Source organism: Hippichthys cyanospilos, chromosome 9 (genome assembly GCF_059441005.1).
Source record: "Hippichthys cyanospilos isolate Australia breed blue-spotted pipefish chromosome 9, RoL_Hcya_1.0, whole genome shotgun sequence".
NCBI classification, from domain to species: domain Eukaryota; kingdom Metazoa; phylum Chordata; class Actinopteri; order Syngnathiformes; family Syngnathidae; genus Hippichthys; species Hippichthys cyanospilos.
This window is the reverse complement of record NC_142377.1, coordinates 5965272-5983443: the sequence shown is the minus strand read 5'-3', so window position 1 is coordinate 5983443 and position 18172 is coordinate 5965272. Positions and strand designations below refer to the sequence as shown.

Genomic DNA, 18172 nt, shown 5'->3' with positions numbered 1-18172 from the left:
TTTACTCCTTTACATTTACTTTTGGAATTTATATCAATAAATAATATGGAACAAATCAAGTACATTATTGTATAGTGAAAAGAAAAACGACTAAAAATCAAATTAAAAAATGAATATAGTAGTCCCAAAAACAGAAAAGGGAATGAAAGCAATGTATAAAGTGTTGGTCTTCAATAATGGACTGTAAAGAGAAAATGATTAGTTGGCTACGACAAGGTTTTTTTGGCAACATGATACACAGTAATCGTACTAAAGCGACAAATTTGACTGCAGTCCTCCTCCACCGCGTAAGATGGCGCAGTATGAAAAGCGCCTCTGAGCGAGAGAGGAAACCTTCCCCAACAACGGAGCCCGTTCCTTCCGGCTCCGGTCTACTATCAAGTGGAAAGGTAAAGAAGTTGCCGGTGTCCAAATCCAAACATATCTTGATCATCGGTAGTATAAATAAAAATCGACTGCCAACATTTAAGTCATGTATTCATTAGTGTAGAGGAAATTGATGTATTTTGAGCATAACTGTTTTGAATCAGCAAATATTAAGACGCGAAGATTGTGATTAGAAATGGTCTTCCTTGTTCCCCGATGGCTGCCATTTTCTTAGCTGAAGTGTGCCGCTTCCCGTTAATGTCAGTGTCTTGCGCATGCAACACGTGGTAAACAAATAACGGTCTCTGTTCTTACGGAAGGGCCGCTCCAATATTTTTTTGGGGCTGCCGCGCAGTACACACTGACGTTTTACACGACATAACCGGGCGGGCTAGCAAGTTAGCTAGCATGCTAATGGCGCTTTTCCTCTCACATGAGCAGATGCTGATGCCCAAGAAGAATCGCATTGCTATCTACGAACTCCTTTTCAAGGAGGGAGTCATGGTGGCCAAAAAGGACGTCCATCTGCCCAAGCATCCCGAGCTTGCAGACAAAAACGTGCCCAATCTTCATGTGATGAAAGCGATGCAGGTGAGCGCGGAATACGATCTAACGTTGTAATTTTTCCATGTAGTTAACATGTATGCTTCGTGCCCACGCAGTCGTTGAAGTCGTGCGGCTACGTCAAGGAGCAATTTGCCTGGCGCCACTTTTACTGGTACCTCACCAACGAGGGCATTCAGTACCTACGGGACTTCCTTCACCTGCCCTCCGAGATTGTGCCCTCTACACTTCGTCGCCAGACCCGCCCCGAGACCGCAAGGCCAAGGCCCAAAGGTGAGACATAATCAATTCAATTTTATGAAATTCAGAGAGGACAGCATTTTTTCCCCAGACTGAGGCAGGTATTCCACATGAATTCCTGCTACTGATAACAAATAACCAATACTTCTTTCAGTACGACATTTAATCTATACATAATAATAAATCAATGATGCATGAGGTCAAAAGGTAGCACATACTTTACGCAATACAGACTTTGATTCCCAAGCAAACTAATTGAAACAAATTCATACAGAATTATCATTAAAAAATAAACTGACAGCTGCTCGAGTTTTAGTCCATATTCCAAATAAATTGAAGTGCAAAATAAAATGGGTACAAATGTCTAGCATGACACTGATATGATAGAGCAGCATGTTGCAGGTTTTATATGCTTATGCAATTATTTTGCCAGGTCCTATTCAGTATATTTTTGTAACATGACTAGCAATTCATTTGTATTACAACAAACATTTTCAAATATAGTAAAGAACATCATAATAGTTAAATGAAGCAATGATTTAAATGAATGATAAAATATTTCTACCCGTACAGTTCACTGATTAAATACCTTGACAATTAGTCCTAAGTCAAGTAATTATTCACCATGACAACTGCCACCCAAGTTTGGTATATACATTTGTAAATTGGTAAGAAGTCAAACTAAAGCACAAATGATAACAATGCAAACAAATTGTGGCTTTTAGCACTTTAACTTTTCATGTTGTATAAAATATATCATTGATTAGTCAACTTAATCCAACAAACATTGCCTACAGTATGTAAAAAAAATAAAAAATACAACTTGGTGATCTCCAACCTATATGTTATACATGCTAAAGTGTGGGGAAACCTTATTAGAAATGGTGAAACCTCATTACAGGATTGGAACGCTACACAATTTCTTGTCCCAGCATGGCGGGAACAATTTTCTTTTGGCTGTTTTTAGTTGGTTGAGCCAGAAATGCAATGCAGTACACAACATGATAGGGCTGTGAAACATCCTTGAACAATAGGTGGGCATCTGGGGCAACAAAACAATGTCTAGTTTTTTTGTTTTGTTTTTTAATGTAGTTAATCAAAAGTCTTCATATGGAGGAAAAATTAAGCATCTAGCCTAAATTAGCCACTAGCAAGTAAGTACCCCATTGTCAGGTTCATACATGTATTAGTTTTTCACCCACATGCTAACACGTAGAAGGACAAGTACACTCGGTTGCGGCCATAGTCTTTTCCACTGATGCACTTTTGCCCCTTTGAGGGCTGGAACCTTCATGTAGTTAGAGACCTCTATCAAATAAAGAGAGGGGATTCGGAGAGGCTGGCAGAGCGCAGTAGAATTGACCTTGGCCAGTTCCTCTTCGCTCCCCTCATGCACCAGCTTGAAAAAGTTTGTTTTATGTTTATGTTTATGTTTATGGATGGCCAATACAGCTCAGCACCAATATATTAATGAATAGCTCCCCTTTTGCAATTATATCGGTAAACGATGAGGACAAATGACCCAGGCAGCATGGACACGTTTACCGGGCAGTAACTAATAGGGATAGGATGAGCTTTTTTAATTAAATTTTTTCCTTCCCTCTTTAGCCTTTCAGGGTAGGGCACTAAAAATTCATGGGAAAACTTTGCTGCCGGTCAGTCGACTTCTATTAATAAAACAGCCAAGCGTTGTGAGGCCAGTCAATGTTTCAAAAGAAAACTACCATAACAAGTAATGTATGAGACAAATGGCCTTGGACATGGTAGGACATGGTTGTGACAGACACCGGATCTTCCCAGGCGGACTCCCATCAAAGTACTAACCAGGTCTGACTCTGCTTAGCTTCTGAAATTAGGGCCATTTCAGGGTAGTATCGCTGTCAGTTTTTTTTTTGTTTGTTTGTTTCCATTTTGGATAAATGTGTCCAGCCTTCGTGTGTGATGACACTTAAAAATAAGGCTGTTATTGACCCATACTGATACCTGGTGTTGGTACGCCTCCAAGTTTAACTTGATTTTTTTTTTTTTTAAATCTGTGTGTTAGGGTTGTATTGCCTATAGAAAATCTGGTAAAAAACAAAACAAAACAAAAAACCCTTTCAAATTAGTTTAAACTTGAACAGTTATTATTTGTCAACGCTCTGCTTACTTTTTCCATTTCACCCTCTCCTCTGTTTGGCTGACAGTTTTCAGTTATATAACAATTTATATTTATCTGGCAGGCTAAAATGAGACGCAAAAAGCATTGTGGGCAACAGGAAAAAAGTTATGTATGAAAGCAATCTTTTTGGGATGTTGAATTATTCGTCATGGTATATTATGGAAACACTTGAATTCCTCGTTCCGTTATTCTTGAAAAGAAACTGACAAAGGTCGCGGTCACTTGTCTCATTGCGGCTTGATTGAATGACTGGGACTGCGCTTCATCTTTTTTTATGGAGTAGATGAACAATGTAAATTGTTGCAGGAACAGAAGGAGACAGGCCTGCCCGCCTTAACCGCGGAGAGTCTGACAGAGATGCGTACAGGCGGTCTGCGGCGCCACGTATGTATTGTATATTTTATGCACTCATCTCAATGGCTTTCCAGTTGCAATACCAAATGAAAAAGGTGGTTTACGAAATGTATGTCCTTTCAGCCGGTGCTGACAAGAAAGCAGAGGCTGGTGCCGGAGCTGCCACAGAGTTCCATTTTGTAAGTACTGCCGCCAGTTTGACTAACAATACTGTTGTGATCTATACTTTGTTTAAAACGCGTTGATCCTTCCTCTTTTCAGAGGGGCGGCTTCGGGCGTGGCAGAGGACAGCAGCCTCAGTAAATTTTTACTTTCCGCACAATAAAGAAAACACAAGTCAAGTGCGCAGTGTTGTCTTTGGAAGCAGGATCGTACGATCGATAGTGTGTCAAACTCGTTTCGGTTCAGGGGCTTCAAATGTTACTTTTTTAGATGCAAGCAAAGACGGTGTGAAAAAGCTTCCGAAATTGGAATTATTTTTTTCATTTACCCAAGCGAAACACGGTGATGTGTTCCTTTAAGTTGCAAAAATAGTTCCCTTCAACGCCTTCCTTGATTGACACAAAGATGAAACGGGTTGACCAGGAGCAGATAGAAATCAGGCTGAAAGTGAAATACTGGTGTTTTATTGTTGGCACATTTAAATTACAATCTTCAGTCTTCTTGCACTGGTTTTATTCTACAGTCCCAAACGAGGAAAAAGAAAAAAACAGTCCAGTGACACAAACACAAAAGTACAAGGATGCAACTTCTGAGGCTGTTGGTTGTCAGCTGAAAGTAAGGAAGTGCCTTTATTGGCTTACTTGAGAGTAGGGAACCAATCAGTTTTAAGCATATCACAAATGAGAAGGAAAACGACAATTCTATTGTGCAGGGCTCCAGACAAGTTTTTGTTTTGAACTGGGAGCACAGTGGCCCCTAACCTCAAATTTTCGAGTATGGGCCGAAGGGTACCACAGGAGTGATTAAAACAAATAAATACTGGTCGCATATGTGATGACAAAAATTTGACTTGTCAGTCCCAAATTTGAGGAGCAAAACGCCACCATTTCAGGGCAATCTGGAGCCAGATTCTCATGTGGCGTTTAATCAATGTGGCCACAAGGGGGAGCCAATTACTATGCAACAATGCAGTGTTACTTTGGTAAATCTGACACCTTGCTAAATACATTTCAGATGTCATCCTTGGAATAGAAAGACCACTTGGTGCCACCTGTTAATTTTCACTAAAGGAGGAACTTTTTATTAACAAGGCAAATCCTTGATCAAGTATGTTAGCATTGTACAAAACATCAGAGTGAGGACACCAGGATTGATTGCGAAACAACGTACGGATTAGTGGATATGAATGATCAAGTAGCCTTACGACAGTCAGCATAAAACCTCAAAAAGACTTAACTCATTCTTGCCAGCAGGGCGCGCTTGAGGTCCTTGCCCTCAAGCGACTTAATTGCACATTCAGATGAAGCGCCGAAACCTTCTGACGGGCCGGAGCGGGGCGTTGTAAACTTAAGACTTTGGCCGCCGCACCTTTCCGATTGGGCGGCAATAAACGAGACTCCTCTTGCGACTTGTACAGGTGGAGGAAGTCTTATTAAATTCAGTCATTACCGTCGCGGAAGTCTCGTTTCGGCTGGTCTATGTGGTTTCACGTGATGGGCTTCCATTAACGGCCTTTCAAATAGCTTTCACACCCCTGCTCTCGGTTTTCCGATATTCCCTTTCACGCAGCCACCCTTCTGCCTCTGACACTACTTCAGAAGCCGGAAAATTGTCGGGTCACTTTTAGCAGCTTGTTCCTTGTCAGCGCCGTTTACAAGAAAAGAAAAATTGCAATCTCTGCTAACACACCTGACATGATGCCTCTTGGCTTGGCACCTTGAGCAACTTTTAGCACATGGGAGAGCTAAGTGCACATTCCCATTCCCTCCGATAATGCTGTCGGAACAAATCCGAGTTGAGAGTTCCTTGCGGCTCGATTAAGTCTACAGTAAAGCACGTCGCAGAATCCATTTGCTGTCAACTATTTTGATAACCGAATAATCACCCGAGACATGAAAAAGTTAAAAAAATTTCAAATAGTCTCATTTTTGTAGTCCTTCGTGAAAGCAGGCCGGTTAACTAGATGATTTCAAATACAATACTCGCTTTGACATAAGGATTTTATTCCCACCCGTTTGGTGAGGTTGGTAAGTACAACATTGCCTGTCTCGTGCGCTAGTTTGTTTAATCAGATCCTCTGTGTACGGTCTGAAACGAGCCTAATAGGACTTAAGGTGCTCGAGAATTTGCAAGAGGACTTCGCACCACGTTCGAGATCGGCACCTTTCGCGCATAACCGCCGCAGGTCGTCGTGCTATCCCTTTTTCTCACGGTTGCGATTCTAAATTAGAACATTTGCGGGGCGACTTCTACAACCCATCTCCGCCAGAAAGACAAAGATCAGTTTGACTTCAATGCCAGTACCGCATTGGCACCTTTCACACGGCTGCGTTAGCTTCAACTCATCCACCATCACGCTTCCTCTGGTCCTGTCAGCACATTTTTTCACACAGCTTCTCTGCCCTCCACTTCAAGACAAACCGCCGTGGCGATACTACCTCACGCCCCCTCAAAAAAAATAAAAATCAAAAGATCAGTAGATCATCTTGCACATTCAAATCCGTGCCTGCACTTTTCACAATCTTTCTGCGCCCCTGTTGCCGTGTGCTTGCTACTACTTCCAGTAATAAACTGCTAAAAGTTAGCGTCCAGTGACAGTGATGACAGCTTGTCAAGAAGCAATCAAATCCAAACAGGGCGGAGGACAAGTCACAGAAACCCTCTCATGGGAAACCACAGTGGACTTTGGGGTTGTCACAATACGTATGACTTTTCTACCACTTGGCCAGTTGAGTCACTGGTCAGAATTAAGAAGGTGGCAGTATTCCATCATCTATCATCACTTGTTCAATGTCGCGCGAACGGCTGATTGGCACTTCATCGATCCCCATTCTTAGTTGAAATGACACCTTAGTATGCTGAAGAAATAAACAACCAAATAAACAACATACAGAAATAAACAACTTACAATAAAAACGTATTCCGTGCGTATCTACAACAGCGCCTCCAGTTTCACAGTATGGAGCGGGCGGCTTTCATGACGCGACTCGAGACCCTTTGCCAGATATTTTTTTTTTTGAGAGAGAGAGAAACAAAGTAACCAAAAAGCTTTTTTTTCATGTTAAACACAAAATTGCACACTGTACAAGGCTTGTTTGCGCTGCATTCTGCCAAACGCAGCATTGCTGACTCTGACTTCCGACGTCAAATTGCGGGGTGCGGATCAAAATACATAAACCCTCCTCATTTTTCCACAGTCTCCCAGGTAGGCAGAAAACTGCAGCACTCCCAGCGCTACAAACACCAAAGTGATTTCTCCGCTACGATCTGCGTGCATCATATGTCCAGTGTAATGGAGCACACAAAAATGCAAGCGAGATTATACAGGGCACATTATGTTAGGAAAAGATACAAAAAAAAAAAAAAAAAAAAAAAACATCAATGGGAGCAGTGCTGAATTTCGCCAATTGGGTTTCTGCAGAAATGCAACAAGAGGAAAGTTCATTAAAAAACTGAAAACAGAAAGGTGCCCACAATAGCGGCCTGTAATGTAAACAAATGAAGCAAAACGAACACGGTGAGGGGGCGATATGTGCGGCGTGGTTTTTGAAATGTTTGTACTTGCACCCTCGGCGTGCGGCGGAAGACATTTCAGTCAATCACAGCAGAGTGTAAGTTCAAAAAAAAATACAAAGACGCTCGAGGTGAAGCTTTGTTGACATTCTTTCACTCTGTTTTTGGAGCGAACGTGCAAGAATGAGACGAGTCCGGGATAAACTCAAATTACGGTCTGACGAGCACGCTAAAAAAACAGGCTGAAATTAAAAAGGCAAAGGGACGAGGGGCCACGGAAAAACAAGAAGGTGCGGAAATGGTTGAAAAAAAGGAGCACGGAAAGCCTTTCTGTTTTAAGCACGAGAGAGAGACACACTTTTACACGACGACAGTAAAAAGTAGTTCTTTTTCCATTCAGTTCACACGCTGAGGGTGCATCGCAAAGGTGAGCCGTTTTGATTCCATGCAACGAGGTTGAGTAAAAAGAAAAACAGAGAGGTCAAAACTGTACAAAGTGTTTCCTCCAACACTCGTCATCCAGTCTGCGCCGCGGCGGCAGCGGCGGCGCCAAGGAGTTGGCAAGGCAAAGCAGATAGAGTAGAAGAAGAGTAAGCGCGCGAGCGGTGGCCAAAAACTCCTGACGTGGAGGGTGCAGGGTGGTCGGTGTTCGGGGGTGGTGTTCGCTTTCGGGTTATTAGTTATCTGATATCCGAGACGGAGCTCTGGTTGATGCTGTAGGCGGGGGAGAGTTCCCCGCCTATCGTGGCCACCGAGGGGGTTCCGTTGCTGGTCGGGCAGCTCTCCCGGAGAGCCTCGAAGTAGGTGGCCTGCACGGGCTTGTGACAGCGCAACAACTGGATGGCATCGTCTATTTTAAACCATTCTCTTTTCCTCCCTGTTGGCGACACAGACACAGCGGTGGAGAGGCAAGTCATCAACGCAAATGCTAGGAGGCAACTCCGCGGTGGGACGCGCGGTACATGGTGGAAATCGTCTAAGCAATCTTCTACCCTTGTCATCAAAATCTGCATAGACTCCAGTGTTCGGGAGTCAATTTCAAAATGATCCTGGACCTTTATCCTGTGTTAGCGTTCTTCCTAATGTCCGGGGAGACGTACAATTGTTAAATAGTTTCGATCGCACAGGTGGTCAAGAAACCAGTGGTTCTCAAATGGGCGCACTTGAAGGAACTATATGGGGTACTCGAGAGGTTGAATAAAACTGACAACAATCTTTTAAAATAGTGATTAATTGTTTCAGGGAAATATAAGTTCATAAAGTGAATTTTATGTTCAGTAGGTTGTTCAATTTCATCATTGTAAAAACTCAGATTCTCCCTCTTTCCGGAATGGTTCGACCCGACTTGTCATGTGCCACCTCTCGTTACCTGTCAAGTTAATTATTTTTTTTGTGAACGCGTCTCTACTGTGATCCCAAAAGGACACTTTAAGTTGAATATTTTTCTGTGGACAAATAGTTGTTTTTAATGATTTCTTTTTGAGAACAGGCTGGACACTTTATTCTGTTTTTTTGTTTTGTTTTTTTCATGAGTTAATTACGTTAATGATTTATTTTTGTGAAAAGATCTCTAAGTATCCCTTAACTGTTAAGGGACACTTGGCTGAAAAGATATTTCACACGGGATACGTCACTGAAAAAGGTTGAGAACCACTGCACTAAACCTCTAAACCTGTTGGCGAACATTTGGCCTCGAACGAACCGTGTCAAGCTCAAGAGAGCCGCTGCCTCATCGCCGTTTGCCCCTCAGCGGGGCAGGGGCATAAAATGTTAACATCTTAGCGTACGTTGACCAAGCACAAGGATTACCAACGTGACGGACACCAAAAGCCACAAAGAGCCAGCAGCCCTGTAAAAATAGCTCTCCAGATATCGGACTTTGTGATTTCCTAGGAACGTTCATTCTAAAATGTAAACATTTTCAAAGTTTTAAACGTTATAGGGTGTAGCATGAGGATTATTTCATAATGTTTTTCCCATCTTTGTTGAAAATTGTTCATGTGATCAGTTGTCTTCATTCATGTAGATGAATATCATGAACTGTAGTTAATATAAGAACATTTGGTCAATACAGAGGTGTTAATGAAACTAGTAGCCCTTAGTCTTTTTATTTATGGGTACCTCAGATTGTACTCGTCATGTGTTCTTGCATTAAAAAAAGAAAAATGTTGAAAGTTGGCCTGCCAATGGCTTATAGGGTGCCTGTGAGTTGTAAACAAGAGTTCCGTTTACCAATGTTGACCGAGTCCTCCCAGTCCTCCAGAACCTCGGTCACAATCAGAACGTAGACGAACGTTCGATGTTTCCTCTCCTGGTTCTGTGTGTCGAGGATGGCGGAAAGAGGGAGCAAACAGGTCACACGACAACAGTGTTAAGAAGTCAAAAATCAAAGGCGAAAAAAAAGGCGACTCACCTCAAATACGCCGACTAAGCGACCCAACGTCCCCTTCACGCCAGCCTGCCAAATAGAAACATAAAAACAAGTGAGACCTCTCAGGTATGATTAGAACAAAACTGATGATTCTAACTGCTGCCTTAAGACATTCAGACTCCGATAACGTGATGCGGGCTACATCCCGTGTGTACGGTCAGATGGCTATTTCATAATTCATACATTAAAGAAAAGCGTTCTCACCATCTCCCGCAGCAGCGTTGTTATACGTGCAAACGACAATTGTAAAAGTAATTAATTTGTCGAGCACAACAAAGAGTGCTTTTTCTTTAGCTAAGGGAGCGCATCATGGAAATAAACATTTTGGAGATTTTAACAATGTTCCAATTTTAATCTCTCACGCTAAATCTTCCCAAAGTATTTTTTCCTTTGTTGATGCATTTTGAAGAATTCCTTTCTATTCTGAGCTCTCAGCACTGGCCACAAGTAGGCACATAAGGGTCCAGTATACTAAGTCAGCCACAGGCTTTAATTGCCTGTGCAACACAGTTAATACATGCCCACAGCCACGTAAGCAGCAAGATTTTATTTATTAGCTACAAAGTTTTACTTGAGAAAACGCAAGTGGGAAAAAAGTGTGTTTGTGGATCACACGGCCGAGAAATCAGCTTTGTAGTACATATTTCATCCACAACTGTTGCTAAGAGTAGCGTTTTCCAGAGGGGACCGATATGATAGGAGAAACCGGTAATACTTTGTGTGGTCTTGACGCATCTTTTGCTTTGTTGACAACTCCAGTTCATTTCAACGTCGGTAAATGCTTGTTTTTGGTTTCTTCATTCACAAAATCTCTGAATCGCATTACTGCTCGCGAAAACATTCATCGTTTTTGTTCTTCTGTCATGGCGGGAGGCTTTAAAACGACGTCGTAAAGGGGGGCACAGCATCCACAATGCGACAAGAGAGCTTTCAGTGAACAAGTAGTTTCACTTCTGGTCTAGAAATGCCAGTACCAAAAATCCTCACGTCATAAGAAACTCTTTTAATGCCAATGATGAGAATTCTCGCCAACTCTTTTTTTGGATGAATGAATGGATGCCACTCGTGACCTGCGTTCCTCTCAATATTAAGACAATTGAGCACTGTAGTGATGAACTATGACCTTTTCTTAGAAGTACTGAGGCATGATTTCAGTGAACAAGCAGTTTCACTTGTTAGAAATGTCAGAAATAAAAATCCTCATATGTCAAAAAAACCTCTTTCAGTGCCATGGGTGGGAATTCTTATGTAAAATACTAATAATACTAATACTAAGTGGACGGATGCATGCGTCTACAGCTTTGAAGCTGTGCCAGTGCCAGTGTTTGCGCTGTAGTTTTAAAGATTTAACATAATTGACATAGAATTTGATGGCGAATTCAGCCGAGCCGGGTTCATTATGATACGGAGCCACTGATATCAACAGAAATCCATCCCCCCAAATACTTGTGCATACAGTCTTTTCATATCAAGCCAAACACAAACTGATTTTTCTTAAGACCACCGAAGATGGGTGTACACGTTTTGCAACGTTTCCTTGCACCTGGGAGAATGTGGTACGCATTATCACACAAAAATCAAGTACTGGCTTTAAGAAAAACACACACACACACACACAAGCATGAGCATATACCTTATAATTAGCCAAAAATGTGTAAATATCTTGTTAAATGTGAAAATGTTACTGCTTGCGTACTTTAACAATTATGTATCGAAATTGTTATTTTGTCAACAAAAACACATTTTTATTGTTTTTGTTCTCGTTTTATTGAAGGAAACGACTGTTGAGATATTTCAGATGCCACTAAAACAAAAGCATGAGTGTCAAAGTCACAAAAATCAAATTTTCTACTTATTTTGTCCAAAATAGCTTGATGTCGTTCAAATTACTTAATTTTGATTGAGTTATTACTAAAGAACTGACTAAGAATCATACTGTCTAATTATCTTTTGTCATTAGAAAATGGAATTTAATCTTTGACATGGTGCCACTCACGTGTACATAGACATAACACACAATATTTAGTCAGCCTTGAAAGATGAGTGAAAATGCTGGAAATTGGCGAGCACTATTGAGGTTGCCTTTTCGGATAATGCTTGGCAATGAAAGACTTTATATGTATATATTTAACTGGAAAGCCTACAATTCAATGATATAGGCCCTTGTACAGTCAATCCACTCAGAGCATCAAAAAGTAACAGAACCTGGAGTTCAATTGCCTGTTTTTAAAATGAGAGCAACTTGCAAGTCAAACCGCATTTTGAAACAAATTGTGTTGAACTTTAGTCATGTATTGCACGTCTAATAGAAAAAAAATGCAACTCATCCTGTATTCATGTTGACTCATTTATGGTCTATCAAAACACAAGTGAAAAAAAAAAAATAATTAAAGAAAAAAAATGGTAAAAACTATGAAAACGTCACCGAAAGAAGTGACAACCTTTCTTTCTCAAAACTCAAACATTAAAGCAAGACAGACAGGAGGTGAACAGTAGGTCAGTCTTTTTGCTGCTTCTTCATCTTCCAGTAAGTCTATAAATAACTGTTGACTTGCACTTGTGGTGTCAGTGTTGCACCCTTTAGGTTTCAAGAAAGATTATGTGGTGGGGGGTGGGCAGCCTCTGGGTGGGATAAAGTTAGGCACAAGGATAAATACTACTTGGCTTCCTCTACATCATAAGGCGTGTGGCATAGAAGCAACATTGCAAATTATATAACGGAAGTCCCGTGTATGCTTAGATGGGGTCAGGGTGTGCTACGGTTGAACATAAACAGAGATTACGGATGAGCAGAATGATAAGAAGCCACCTTTATGTTTTTGCACTTCAGATGTAGCAAATTAACATCATTAAAAAGTTATTTTAATATGATGATTGAGGTGGGGGCGAAATGTGTTTAAAAGTGGACAAACACTGGATTTAAGATGCCGGTTTGAAATGCGATGGCACACTGGCGGCATCCTACTACGAAACAAAGACGCCATAGACACACATGAGGAGTCAGGATGAGAGATGATATCAGCAGCCGTCATTGTGTTGGACCTGGCACGGAGAATGGCCTTTATACAGTGCCAAATGACAGGCAGACAGGCAAGAGGATTCGGTGTCTTCGCTCCGATCAAAATGCCAACAGCATGAACAGCGTGTCCCCTCCAGAAATACTCCATTTAAGTGACAGATGAAAGGGGGTCCCAAAGGCAGAATATCGATTTCAAGGGAAGACTTCCAACTGTTTCTTAATTGCAGCCCTTCTCTGGGCACGGTGAAGGACAAAAGGGCCAAGACGGCGAACCCTTTGATGTCAAATGCCCAGTCGCATGATTCAAGCCGCATCCAAGGAGTGCGTTTAGCTCTTTTCTCAGGATTCTCTTCCACTAAGTCAGACTCAAAAAAGGTAAAGAAAATTGTGACAAGTAGAATGACATAAAGGGAAAGAAAGGGAAAGAAAGAAAGTCTTACGACTCCAGGGGGTTTTAATGACGCATGGGCAAAGCAGCTGAAATCTGGATATGGATTTGCTTTAATGTTGGAGCTAGGCCTTGAACAGTTATAATTTTTTGGGATTAATTAGAATTTTCTTTTTTTTTAATGAATGATTTAAAAATCAATAATAATAAAACCAATATTTTCCTCATATGTATGGGCAAGTTTAACCATAACCCCTCATAAGATTCCATAGCTTCCGCAGTCCTCTTATTTACTTCACACTCATGGCAAACAAAAAGCTATCTTAGCTTGGCCCTGGCTAAAGACAGCGCACCTTTTGTTTGTAAAAGACAGAAATTGCATTGTCAGTGGTATGGATGTCGTTTCAGTTTACGCCAGACAAATGAGCAAGTACCGCTGCAACGTTTGTTTGAAGCCCATTGCAAGAAAAGGCAGCAGTTCAACAAACCTATTTTATATTATAACTTAAAGGCATCTACCAGAGTATGTAAAATGTTAAAACGTTGCGAGGGGAAGACTGAGACAACAAAGTGCCCCTAGAAGAGCTTATTGTGTTGGAGTCATTTACAGTTGGAAGCATGTATGACAAGATCGGGGCACAATGAAGAGTGATCATGGAAACTGTCGTGATGCACATGGCTAAAGTTCAAGCAACCTATAAGGTGGAAAAGACTGGGGGGGAATTGTTACATACAGCAGGATCATAGCTCAAGCCACAGGGAGAGGAGGGGCCGCTCTTGCTTGACAAAAATATATTAAAAAATGGGGGGGGGGCAACAAGCATATATACCTATTGTCATTGTATAGCTTGAATACAAACCAAATTTAGCAAAACTTTATTCAAATACAGTACAGTAGTTGTGTTTATATCCTAAGTGATACAAGTTGCAATGTTATCTTTAACAAAGTTGAGAAAACGTTATAGGTTTGCACTTTATGAATCTCATACAATCGTTCCACTACGGTGCATTTTTTTTAAAATAAGTTTTTTAATTCAAGGAAGATGTTATCCATTATGATTCTAAGGAAAGTATGTATGTTAAATGCTAAAATAAGCATATGCTGAAATAAGAGCAAAACTGGGGAATTGAGTAGTTAATTCAAGATCTCCTCATTGAGTAATAGGATAAAAAATTATTTGAAAGTATGAATAATTAAACAATAAGCATGTGAGGTGCAGGTATTGTTTTTCTTTACTTGGGGTCACAAACCTCATGTTCAAATATCGTACCTGTATGTGTGACATTGGCTGTGTCTGGCTTTAAAATACAAGGCGAGTAACACGGGCGTAGAAAAATGAGAGTGGAGAGTTGGCTGACTGTTGATTGACTTGGCGTGAGTTGTGGCCATTGGCAGTTTGTGTTTGAATCTGCTTATTGCGTGTTTGTTTACTTGCCGTTTGTCCAATTAGGCGATTGAAGGAGCAACATCGGCTGTGCCTATGCCTGGCCATCTGCGGGGACATTACTATATGTTCTAACTAGCAATGGGAAACTATAGTGAATTAGTTTTGGCAATCTTGACGTGCCGTTGTGATAAACATCACTCGTGATCTCATTTTCTTCTTTTATGATTTACAATTTTAGATGACGATATTTTAGTCTGCGACTGGGCAATAAATCGAACTGTGTGTTCATTTTAAAAAATAGCTGCGCAATTGGCTGGCAACCAGTTCAGAGTGTCCCCCGCTTACTGCCCGAAGTCAGCTGGGAAAGGCACCAGGATAAGCGGCTCTTGAAAACGGATGGATGGATGAAAAAATTAAAAGATTTGAAAACAAGCTAGAGCATGAAATCAATGGTTTACGATAGTGGCAGAATGCTGGATGAGTGATTTACGAGACATGTTTACAGTAGTGACCAACTACTGAAATTACTTAACTCATTCATAACAATTACAAATAACAAAGAAGTGAAACAGTAGGACTGAATGTCTGGACTCATAAAAGTGTGAAATGTGTAAAAATCCATTTTAGCGATAGAATGAGCTGTGACATCTAAGCAAGTTACACACAAGCTATAAATTTTAATGTTGCAATTAAACAGATTTAAAATCTGAATATATAATCTATATATAATATCTGAATATTTTATTTCATTAAAAAAGCTTCAAATAGATGTATGTTGAGTTTATTATGTACTTTAAAATTGATTAAATCATAATTGTCCAGACTGGCTGGTGAAAACCAAGACATTATCTTTCGGCCATATCACCCAGCTCCATTTTAGTCATATGACCCATTCCTCCTGGGTTGCTGCCATCATGTCAACTTATTTCTATACAAAGTGATGTATACAACTGCAGCAACATCAGTCTATATGAAAAAAAAAAAAATCTTGAATACTAAGTGGCACAGTTTTTAATTTAATATTTGAAATTTTAAAGAGTCATTTCCATCTATCCGATTTCCACTGCACTTGTCCTAATTGGAGTCATGGATGAGATGCAACTGATGCCATCTGATATTTGGCCATAGGTGAACAAATCTCGCCTAATGCAAAAATATCAGCATGTCACAATTTTAGCATTTTTAAAGAAAACTTGATTTCTGTTTAGATGTTTATATCAGTAGTTAAAATGTAATTGATATATATTCCCAGATGTCAGGTTTTCACTGCAAAACAAGTTTCATGGCGACAGACTGTTAAATTGAAGCATACCTTGTATTAAATCCTTTTAGAAAATGACTTAAAAGACTCACTTAAAATACACAGCGGTCTTAAAACTTAAGACTTGCTCACCACTTCAAAACATTTGTAAACGGTGGGTTGAGCTGAATGCCGTTGACCTTGTTTGACACCCAAACACTGCTGTGTAACATGATGACAGCGATGGCACTAGCATGGCACATGTTGCTAGGCTCTGCCTGAGCAAGCAAACACAGCAGTTGAAACAGGGTTTAACGGGAAGGAATTTTGGCCCGGCGTGAAAGCCATTGAAAGTGCAACCTCCAAAGTCTAACACTGTAAAGCTTTGTCAACCTTTTCTGTTCATGTAAAGTAAGCATCATTTAAATCAGCATGCAAGTACTAGTACAGATGTGGGCTTGATAAGAACCCCCCCCCCCCCCCCCCCCCCCAGCTGAACAAAAGACACTGACTGGGATCTTGGGATCACATAGGGAAGAAACGGGCTGCCATATTAGCGTTTCATGCTTGTTGCAGATTGGCCATCTGCCATATGCTGCACAATTCTGCTTTTATGATGGCAGCAGTATGGAGTCTGGAATGCATTCATCTAAATATAGGTGATCTCAATTGGAAATTGAAATCTAACAATGATTCCTGCCATAAAGTAATCCATCCACAAAAAAAGCAAAAAACATACATGATCAACATGATCACCAAATTCAATTTTTGATCAGAGTTAAGTTCACCCGTGCATCTTTGCCAATCTACAGTAGAAAATGCATTTATGTGATGTCCAAACTAAAAACCCACCTCCTCACACACTTCACGAGTGGCTGCAACGTTGGGCTCCTCCTCTGGTTCCATGCCCCCTCCGGGAACGATCCACTTATCAGGATGTCTACTACTGCTCACCAGCAGCACCTGCAAAAGCACCGCAAATGGACAATGAAGTGCTTAATGGGCTTGAGAAATGCATGGGTGCTTGGATGAAGAGATACTGCATCTTCCCACGATGCCATTATTGCTGTCCAAGAATATTTTTGAAATTTGAAAGTTTGGGAAATAATGTACACAAATCCATCCGTGTTAAGATGCTTTATTACAAATCACAAGCGTGTGCGTAGTTTATGAAGGTACCAGTTAAGCTTGTCTAAGAAATAACTTCAGCTCAAGTTCCAAGCCGTGCTGTTCACGTACTGTTTTTTAAATGAACGTTTTTTTCTTTTTTAATGAATATTGAAGTTCAATCAGCACTCACACCGGTTGCTGCGCCGCCCCCGCCGCCTCTGATCTCCGGTCGTTCACGGCTTTCGTAAACGTGTTGCGACGATGATACATACGGTAGTGAATTATATGGCCAAACGGCATTAAAATATGTAGGGCCGTGGGGTTATGTCACATGAAAGGCGATTAATCATGTATTCTTTTGTACTATGTTAAATTTATGAAAACCAGAGTGCATCATTACATCTTGTGCTCTCTGCCGGCTAAGGCTAGCACAAGTTATACTTGGGTCCCAGTCGCGTTGGCTGCACTAGCGGTTACTTTTGTTTAATCGAGGGGGGGATGCTGTTTTACTATATAATTTACGATGCTAATTTAATCTCGAAGACTGGTTGAGTGGCAGCGACTTCCAGCTCTCTACAAACCGGATTGCTGGATTCGGTTGCAGGCGAGAGCCGGCCGGCCGGCGGAAGTACATTAGCATCAACTAGCAGGTGGCTAATAATTGAGGTTTAAAAAGCTGATATTGAGGAAGCTTACATAACACTCAAGGGGGAAATAATACCTGCATTTTTTTTGTTTTGAATAAAAATGACATAACGACAAAGAAACCAACTAACACCCGGGTGATTAGCGGGTACCACCTATAAAAATAGCACTGCTCTGTTGACAAATGTATTCATTTACAGTTGTTGCTTAGGCTAAGGCTGCTAATGCTAGCGCGGCCCAAAACTCGCCACATCCTCGGACTCACTTCTTCCTCCGATTCGCTCCTGAAGCACAAGCAGGCGGCGCGCTTCTTGTAGCCGTCCCCGTCGTACGTCCGGGTCTGGTTTGACTTGAGCTTCATCATCGCGGAGAGGGTGCACAGGCGTTCAAAAAGCTCGGCTGAGTCGACCACGTTCGAAGGCGACGCTTGCAGACGCAAAGTCCTCCTCGGAGGGAACCTCGGCGTTTTCACTTTAATACTAATAACTTCTTCTCCGCTTCATTTTTACACAGCTCGGCGCATCTATGACCCGGTCGCCATTACAAGGAGCCGCTACGCCCACGACGTAATTGAACCTTTAATAGCTCCGC

At 41.2% G+C, this 18172-nt stretch overlaps 2 protein-coding genes across 4 annotated transcripts; one reads left to right on the top strand and one right to left on the bottom strand.

The window, feature by feature from the left end:
* Window positions 1-296: 296 nt before the first annotated feature.
* Window positions 297-4026, top strand: rps10 (ribosomal protein S10). 3 transcript variants are annotated; one of them, XM_088423300.1, is made up of 6 exons: window positions 297-389; window positions 808-957; window positions 1029-1203; window positions 3644-3715; window positions 3809-3864; window positions 3947-4026. In XM_088423300.1, exons 1-6 carry the CDS (start codon window positions 303-305, stop codon window positions 3986-3988), a joined length of 582 nt encoding a protein of 193 aa, XP_088279426.1. In that variant the 5' UTR covers window positions 297-302; the 3' UTR covers window positions 3989-4026. The 3 variants fall into 3 exon arrangements, with proteins under 3 accessions (XP_088279426.1, XP_088279425.1, XP_088279427.1); XM_088423299.1 differs by having other exon boundaries at window positions 3638-3715; XM_088423301.1 differs by having other exon boundaries at window positions 369-465; window positions 3638-3715.
* Window positions 4027-4295: 269 nt separating this feature from the next.
* Window positions 4296-18172, bottom strand: nudt3b (nudix (nucleoside diphosphate linked moiety X)-type motif 3b). Its single transcript, XM_088423303.1, has 5 exons — window positions 17847-18172; window positions 16679-16789; window positions 9774-9818; window positions 9593-9677; window positions 4296-8237 (listed from the first exon to the last, which is right to left on the bottom strand). Exons 1-5 carry the CDS (start codon window positions 17943-17945, stop codon window positions 8041-8043), a joined length of 537 nt encoding a protein of 178 aa, XP_088279429.1. The 5' UTR covers window positions 17946-18172; the 3' UTR covers window positions 4296-8040.